Raw genomic sequence first — 9,591 nt, 5'->3', positions numbered from 1 at the left:
GTAAAACAGGAAAATGAAATTACATCATGATAGTTATTTCATGTTTTCCCTTTATATATAGTATAGATATATAGTATAGATATCATGTATGCATTCACAAGTCTTTCCTATATTATTAATATATTCATCTTTATATATTAATCATTATTGACTCTCATATGAAAGTAAAATATATATGTATATAAATAAATAGTATATAATATATCCATAACATAAAAAATTCTTACATGATTGGCAGACAGATTTTATACTCTTCTAATAATTGTTATAAAGATTTAATTTTAATACACATTTTTTATTTTATTTAACTATATAATTATATACATTATTATTAATAAATTAAACATAATTTCACTGTATTCAATTTGGCATGAAAATAATATAACAATTGATAATTGAGTAATAGTATAAAATTTTATTGTAAGGATGTAGCACTGAGATTAATCAATTATTATATTATCTCTGTTTCACTTTAATTGACATTTAAGATAATAACAATAATATATTATAACACTTTTTTAATTTACATTAATAATCATAAGGGCAATTAACAAAAGGGTTAACTAATAAACAGTTCATGGCCCAAGTAACAAAAGGGTTAACTAATTAACACCAATTTTTCTGCGACAAAACAAAGCCCTTTCCTGCCAACAAATAAGAGAATTGGCCCTATCATTGGAGGACACTATACAAGTACGAATTGGAATGCATGATCACAGTGCCAAGCTGACCCAACAAGGCACCTTATGAGAGGGGTGGACATCTCTTATCCAAAACAATGAACCACTTTATGTGTTATTAATTGTGATTAGTCAAAAAAATAATTAATTATTAAAAATTTAATTTAAATATATTTTTTCAACCAATGATAAGTAGTGGCACATAGAGTGACCCAATTTGTGGGACAGCAGATGTGCTCCCCTATGACACGTGAAAGTCTCACTCTAAGGATTGGATCACCTATCTCGAACGATGTCTAATTTCATATCTCAAACCAATCAAAATGTGACTTTTTATTATTTTTTGTTTTTAAATTTTTTCTTTTATTCATATAGCAAAATATGATAGACTTGAAACTCAGAATGAGATACGGACAAATGATCATGGTTGCTCAGTATACATTCTGCAATCATCACTACGCACTATGTCTGGCCACATGAAGCACTTCATAAATATGTTTCTATCATTTATGATAACAAAAAAATGTTTCTATCATTTATAATATCATGCTCTATACTCTTAGCTCCATGAGATTATTCTTATGATCATTTTGATTTGGCAAAAACAGAGTGACCACATTAGTAGAAATTTTTTACTCATAGTATAACTATTAGGGGACAACACATATAACTTTTTTGTAACTATAATATAGTCAAAACAATTGTGTGGAAAGTATAACCTCAGTATATTAGATAACATTAACTTTCGTCTCACACTTGTTTTGCAACACAGATAGTAAAAACTAATTTTCTAAAAACGGTCCTTTAATAATGAATTGATTTAACAAAAGTTAGAAAATGTACCCAAAAAAATATAGCATTACTTTCAAAGTTGAGTATTATTATGTGACAGGGCTCCTTAAAAGTTGCACTAAGTGCTGAATAAATGTCACAAAAACATTGCACACAGACTCTGAAGTTAATTAAGTGATCAGCGCTCATTACTTAAGAATGGAGTCTCACATGATCATTATCCTCATCAATATTATTAGCACCCGATATTTTACATGCCAATTTAAATTGTCAGTGGTTAGGATTATGTTATGTTTTATCATAACTGTGAATAGGGCAATCAACATGATTGTGATTGAGTGAGACTCATCTTCAATAATAGAGAGAGAAATGATTATTTCTTTTAAAAGGTTGATAAAAGGATCACAACAATATTTTGGATATGGACAACAATTTAGTTTTTCACATAAGCACATTCCATAAGGGGTGGAGCAATAGGAGGGCTAAGGTAGGAGACGCTTGCTTTGAAAATGGGAATAGTGACAAAAAAGGAAGCCTTTGAACACCAAACTGAAACATAGGGCATGGGTATAAGATTTGTTTTATGTTTTAAATATTATCGGATAAGTAGGATATGTTCCAGTTTAAAAAATAAAACATCTACAACTAAATCATTAGTAATAGTTAAGTCTGTGTTTAGTAGACCTTCTAAAACTAAATATAATTTTCAAAATATGTTTTTTTTGGGATGATGAAAAAATACTAGTTTGGAAAAAAAATCTTGAGCTTCCAAACTTATAAAAAAGTGCTATTTTTTAGGAAGGGATTCACTTACTATATTAAGCTAAAAAGTACTATACATCTTAGTTATTGTTCATTCATTTTATGAAGATCTAGTAATTCAGATTTACTCACTAATTTAAATCATTGGATTATCACAGAATGTATGACTAAGATGTGAAATGTCTTTTTTAACCTACTCCTAAGTGAATCCCCTCTCATTTTTAAAGTTAAAACCAACATAAGTTTTTATACAAAATATCACAAATAAATTATGGGAACAACATTTTTATACAAATAAAAGCCATTTTTCTTTAAAAAGAAATTAGACAAAACACTCACTAATTAGTTGACCAAAAAAGAATAAAACTATTAGGCCCTTGCCTATAGTTAAGCCTATAAAGGGCTTCAAGAAAAGGTTTTCAACATTGCTAACATGGGTTGATCTTCTTAATGAATTTAAACAAGAATTTAAACAAGATCGACATGTTTTCAAGGAAAAGTAATATTAAGTGCCTCATTGGACTTTTGTTCATTAAACCTAAATGGTACTGAAACATATTCACACAATTGCAATAAGAATACCATTGTTATAACTTATATATCATTACCTTTAAAAATAAGCATCTAAAATGTACAAGTAACACCAAATGAAGTATTGTTCTTCTGTCCATTTGGCAATAGTGATAAATTAATTGAATAAATGTGCAGCTTTTCATTCAGTGAAAAGGTGAGAGGAACAGTTTTTTCATTAAGTGAAAAGGTGAGAGAGGAACATGCATGAGAAGCCGTTTCATAGTTCTGTGAATCAATAGCTAAAAACTAATTAATACTCATATCATCATGGGAATTGGAACAATGTCATATCAACACAGTTTTACTGACCTGAGGCGGAACAAAGTTAAAGCCAAAAATATGCACATGGCTTAATTTTGTATCAGTTCTTAAGGTGACACATTGTCTCTCTGGAACATTTTCATCAAAATGCATTAAACTTGGAGTCCAAGAACTTCGCATACAATGAAATTATGTCTTTACTAATCCAACATTCTAAAACCAAACTCTTTCAACATAATGCCTAAAATGCAGTCATTCATTTATAATGACCATATATATAGTACTAATTAAATGTTTGAAAAGCTCATTCTTGATGCTTGAAAGAGCAGCAAGAAAATTTGAGTACAACACTAGATTGTAAAGCTAGCCATTCCATCTGTTTCAATTTTGGAGAAGAAGTTTCATATATTTAAAATTTACTTACTGAGACTAATAAAATGACTTATAAAAAAGGATTATTCTAATGTCTGAACTAGCTACTTACTGAGGACATATATATCCAAGCAGCAGAAAGATGATAGTTTAATTTAACCACATGAGATCTTTCAAATTAAGTGCCAAATCTGCCCTATCCAATTAACTCGTTCGTCTGGCCCTGCACACAAAGATTATTCAACAAAACATCTTGTTATACCTACAATGAAATCCTTTAAACTGAAATTTAATTTTTACCTACATAATCAGAGTGAGAATATTAAAATTGGTTGCAATTAATTGTTGCAAACTTGTAATTGCCACATGCCTGCAAATATGCATACTAAATAGTAGAAAGATATGTAACAAATTAGAAAGCAACTAATTAGGCCTACACAAGTTCATTTTTATGCCATTTTATGCATAATGCTAACCGAAATTCCATTTCCAACTAATTAAATTTCACTCTGGAATCTGTGTTACCAAACAGGCAAGCATTATGGAAATGAATTAACAATTGATATTTACTCCGGATACCAATAAGCTTGTGATCTGTCAAAATATTACAATTTGCTGATTTTCAATTAAATTTTGTTTCTTTTAACCAATCAGAATCCTTTGATACATGGAGTACTTCACACACTTTATGATATAAATGGTGCTCTCCCGATCAACATACACTTATCTATGTACATTACTATTTTCCTTTATACAACAAAACAAATTCATCCTATTTAACCTTCTCCCTCTTTCTTATTTTATTTTATAAAATATGTATTTATGATGTTTTCAGAAAACATTCTGCATATAGTTCGCGTGGCCCTCAGCTTTAACTATTGAGAAACAATAATATATAGCAATATCTACTTAAAAAGTCACGAGAGACAAAATAAAAGGGCATGTCCATGGCCTCACTTGTCTCTTCACACGTACAGACTAAGGGCCATATTTAAGGATTCTAAAAGAATGGCCATCAATGAACACATAAACCAACGAGTTTGAATGGATACTGAGATACAAAAAGATAAAATAATTAAGTTTTTGCAGCTACACCACGATTCTAATGTAACAATGTTTCAGTGGATCACATATGCAAAATGTTTTAAAGGACTATTATGTGTTTTTTTTTGGGTCAATGTGTTACTAATTAAAAATGATGTATTTGCTTTGAAATAATAAATGCAAGAAATCGAGTATGGTCTAGCTAGTTCCCTACGTCAAGTTGTGTATGTAAAATCACATGCAACGTATGAAGATAAGTTCACATAACCATGGGGAGCACAAGAAATCTAGCAGAATCAGAATAGGCCCAAAATTAGCATAAAGTAAACACCTGAGAGAGTATTCAATTAGGAAAATAGCAATAAGGGTGTCTTGAATTATAGGAGAGAGAAAAGAGAGAGAGAGAGCGGGGGAAAGATTTACTATTCTTTCTACTCCAATCATTGCTCTTACAGTATTAGCTACTAAAATATTCTTGAAGCAAACGGCAAACAAGTTCTAATCTGAAAATTCCAAAATTAGGGTTTTTGTTATGCTTCCAGGGGTTTTCATGCTACAAATGGCATCTCCATCTCTATATTCAACATTTGTAAAATTGTAATTACCCTATTTAATCATATGGGGTTTCAATTTCCAATTCTATATTATATAGCTGATCTCTTTCTGCTACCCTATGATCCACTATTTAAGTTGCTAGTTTATTTTAAAGTTCTAGCAATCAAATGGTTGAAGCTAATTCTATGAATAAAAGTATAAAGCAAAAATTATTGGCACTATATATTAATTATAAGAAAATTTTTACCATAATAAATATCTTCTCAAGAAGCAGATTGCTTGAAAACTTTTGCACCTTGATTTGGTCCCTTAATTTGGTTTCTCTTCTTTTTCTTCTTCTTGTATGGAATCCCTCTAGCCTTCCCTTGGCACTCCTTCACCTCACGTAGGTATGATCGAATGACTCCACCTCCAAAGGGATTAGTCTCTGATGATCCGCCGTGCTCCTCATAGGCGGCTCGGAGCCGTCCGATGAGGGCATCGAGACTGCCCCAAGCCTGCCTGAGAGGACACGTGCAGGGAGTAGGAGGTGCGGGTTGACCAAAGAAGATGCAACTTTGCAAGTGGACCTTGGTCTTCCCAAATTGGTCGAGGTACCTAAGAAACTCTAGCACATGGTTGAAGTTGCACTGAGAGAGTGGAACTGGAGGGCTATGATTGTTAAGGTACTGGCCAAAGGTGTTCCAATCTCGCTTCTTTTGAGATTCATATCGGCTCAGTGGTTGTGGTTGCGGTTGCGGTTCTTGCTGATGATGTTGTTGTTGATTGGAGGGAGGTTGTGATGAAGATGAGGAGCCATGAGTAGAAATATTTTGTATTTGGTTAGACATGGTAACTGTGTGGATGTGGAGGAATGGCTAGTTGAGAAGAAAGAAATATCAGGAAGACTGAGAGTGGGAATGAGGTAAAACTATGTATTAGTGCAGTGGGGAAAGATGAAAATCACATCTCTTAGGGGAATGGTGTCTTTTGAGAGGATATGAAATGGGCCCTATCAAGGTGCTTTTGTTCTCCTTTTTCTTGCTTCTCCTCTATCTCTCTCAGATTTATGTTTTCTCTACTTTTTACCTATTTTCATTAGCTTATACAATTATACTTCATTTAATATATATATATAGGAAAAGAAAAATATGCGTTATAATATAGGATATATATGAAATGAAATAATCAATAAGGCAATCACACTGTCATCATCATTTTCAGAATGGACACTATGATCTCTTGAGAATTGCCTGATATATAGGACTCTCTTTCTTGAATTAATTTGTCTAATTCAGTGGGAGCCAATTAGACTTTGTTTAAATCATTAGTAGGTGACATCTGGTGCTTATAGTCTAAGTTTTGCTTGAGTTAGGAATTTTATTTGTGTGTGGATGTGTCTATGTTACATGCATACATTATTTGAAAGCATATAATTCAGTCCACTAATAAACTTGATTACCTACAGTTGCTGCTTGACCGGTGAGAAAAACGCAATTGATAAAGTTTATTCTATTCAGTGTTATGGCAGATTGATCTAAAAATTATTATTATTCTATAAAGACAAAAAAACAATTAAAAAAACTGAATAAAAGGGTAAAAATGACCCGCAAAATATTCTATTAATATTTCAATGAAAGTGTTTTGCTTGTGGTTACTATTGTTGAGATATTATTCATGGTCAACATTATTTGTAAGAAAAGTCCTTTTTCTTTGTACATAGGAAAGAAAAGTTCGATAGTTTAATGGGTTGTTTGTGTCTTTAAGGCTCTTTTCAAAGTTTTCTTGAATGAGTATAAAATGTATGAAACACCAGAGATACCTTTGACCCTTTGCTTACAAATTTTCAGCTCTATATGTCAGGTTTTGAGAGTACATGTCCATGCATGAATTGACAAATGGTTATTATGATGCCTTACCCCCAACATTCAAGCAATAACCTTTTGATACAAAAGTGATTCATGATCCATTGCCTTATAGCTGAAGGTTTAACTTTCCCGGACTGTATTTAACACTTCAATTGTGTTTGATTAACTTCATATGATGATCTTCATATAAAAAACTATTATATATACATACAAAAGCATTTTTTAACTGTGACATAGACATTAGGATTGATTCATATGTATATTTTCAAATTAAACCTAGGACCTAGTAATGAATAAAACTAAACCTAGGACCTGGCCATGAATTACATTCACAGAACCAGCACACCAGTAACCATAAAATATATAATTTCAAATTACAATAAAAAGGAAACATTTGGAGATTGAGGATGGGAGAAAGACAACCCTTATTCTCTCTTATCATAAAATCAAAGAATAAAAGTAAACAAGACGCTGAAAAGAAAGATTGTTACAAATTAGAGAGACATCTTTGTTATGATGATTCATGACTTCCTGAGATACCCTTAACGCATTATGGTGCTTGTTGAAGTTTTAACACTGCCATTTACATACACTTGGACCTGTTGCTGATTTTGGCCTCTTCATGAGCTTCATTATTTATACCTCCAAAATAATTGTACTTTCCAATGAAGGAAAAAAAATATATGCATTATTTATCATTAGTTTTTAACTATTATTACAAGATGTGATGGATAAGGCATAAATTAGTTGAAAATTTAAAAGACTGTAATGCTTTTTAATTTAACACATTATACAAATTGTGAAACATATATTTTTGGCCCACCCAAGCTATCAGCCAAATCTTACCAATTAAGCCGATTTTTGTTTTCTCATATATGATAATCCAATATGGGTGTGTAAATCTTTAAATCTCTCCATATATTATATGATAAGGAGATAACTTATTTCCTCTAACAAGTAAAAATGTGACTATTTTTTTTATTTCTAAAAATATTTTTATAGAAAATAATGAAACATACATATGTCATGATTTCACTGACATGAGGAGATAACTTATCTCCTTATATAGGGAGATACTTCATTCCCATATTATATTAACTAGTAATGTTCTCAGCCTTTAAGTATCCACTATTTGTGAGTCGTTGAGATTTTCTGTCGATACTAAGAATATGGAGAGATAGCACACTTTGTCCATTTTTTTTCTTCTTCATTTTCATCTCGATGATAAAATCTCTTTTATTCAAAATTGAACTCAGCATTTTTTTTAACCAAAAAATCCTATGAACTTCCTTATATCCAAATACTGTTTATTTCACCTTGTCTAATAATGAAATTTTCTCTTCCCTTATCTCATACTAATGTAATGAAAAATGGATACTAAACTATATACTATTACCACCACTCACTTCATTCTCATTGGGCAGCCATGGAGGTACCATGAGAGGGTGAAGTTGCATCAAAGTCTTTGTGGAGCCTTTGCCAGCAGAACTTTGACATAATCATAAGATGAAAATGCTTTATAATGAACTATCTACAAAAAATTTTATGGATGGGGATCTGCTGTCCCCAACTACGTCTCTGACCAATCACAATAAAAGTAAAATTGATGAAGTTATGAATATTTAATTTTTTTAACTGACATGGCATAATAGGATTGGTCTGGGACAGGATTTGGGACATAATTTGAGACAGCAGATCCTTCCATTTTATTTGGCTTCACTTAGTAGAAGTGCATGTTGTACCATTTCCTTCATTCAAAGAATTAGGGTTTTTTCTTGTCATGTTTCGGAGGAGAATGGATGGGAAGGGAAGACTTCAAAATTATCATAAGTGTATTCCATGATTTTAAGGTCTTCTCTTCTCATTTAGTTATCTATGTTTGGAGTTATGAGGGAAATGAAGACAATCATCTCATTTATTTAAGAATATAAAATTTAGATGAATAAGATGATAAACTAATGATAATGGTAGAATATATTTTTTAAATATATAATTAATAATGATAAATGGACAATAATATATAATTGTACTAAAAATATTTAGATATTTTACATTTTGTCTCTAGGAAAATTCAAAATTGGGAACTATAAAAATAGACATATGAAGAGTTTTAGAAACCATTTAAAATATTTTTCTCTCTTTTATCCAACTCTCAAATAAGGAGAGACTTTCTAAAGTCATATCTTCCATTTTCTCCCTCCAAAATCACACTCTCATATAAGTTAATTTGGTTGTGGCCCTCTCATCCCTCAAATGGAAAAGCAAATTGAGCTTAACCACAATTAAATGTTACAAGTAAATTTTATATGAAGGAAATTAAGGAGATGATAAAAAGCTAATGAAAAATACCCACATCCACATTTTCTATGAAAATGCTTTTCAATCCGTATAAGAACAGAAAGAGTAGTAGCAAATCCACGTGAAATGGCCCCCACGTTCTTCTTAATTGTCTCCTAATAAATGATGATATTCTAGTCTGTCTAGGGTCCCATATTCCTATGTGCAAGACTTTATTCCTCCTAGCTAGAATAAGTAACTTTCCAATAATAATAATAAACTTTTCTTTATTGTCCTAGAATAAGTAACTTTCCAATAATATTGAGTCTATGTTGAAGTTGTTCTATTTAGAATTCTGAACATGTTAAAGCTGTAAAAGTAAAACATCATATTTCAAGACACCAGTTTGGATCAAAGATTCTACTGTA

The 9,591-nt window shown here is 31.1% G+C and overlaps 1 protein-coding gene across 2 annotated transcripts; it reads right to left on the bottom strand.

Moving 5' to 3' along the window:
- Positions 3,507-6,069, bottom strand: LOC109363065 (protein LIGHT-DEPENDENT SHORT HYPOCOTYLS 10-like). 2 transcript variants are annotated; one of them, XM_019609239.1, is made up of 2 exons: positions 5,287-6,066; positions 3,507-3,663 (listed from the first exon to the last, which is right to left on the bottom strand). In XM_019609239.1, exon 1 carries the CDS (start codon positions 5,867-5,869, stop codon positions 5,303-5,305), a length of 567 nt encoding a protein of 188 aa, XP_019464784.1. In that variant the 5' UTR covers positions 5,870-6,066; the 3' UTR covers positions 3,507-3,663; positions 5,287-5,302. The 2 variants fall into 2 exon arrangements, with proteins under 2 accessions (XP_019464784.1, XP_019464785.1); XM_019609240.1 differs by lacking the exon at positions 3,507-3,663 and adding an exon at positions 3,762-3,810 and having other exon boundaries at positions 5,287-6,069.

This window comes from Lupinus angustifolius, chromosome LG12 (genome assembly GCF_001865875.1).
Source record: "Lupinus angustifolius cultivar Tanjil chromosome LG12, LupAngTanjil_v1.0, whole genome shotgun sequence".
NCBI classification, from domain to species: domain Eukaryota; kingdom Viridiplantae; phylum Streptophyta; class Magnoliopsida; order Fabales; family Fabaceae; genus Lupinus; species Lupinus angustifolius.
This window is presented reverse-complemented; position numbering and strand designations above follow the sequence as displayed.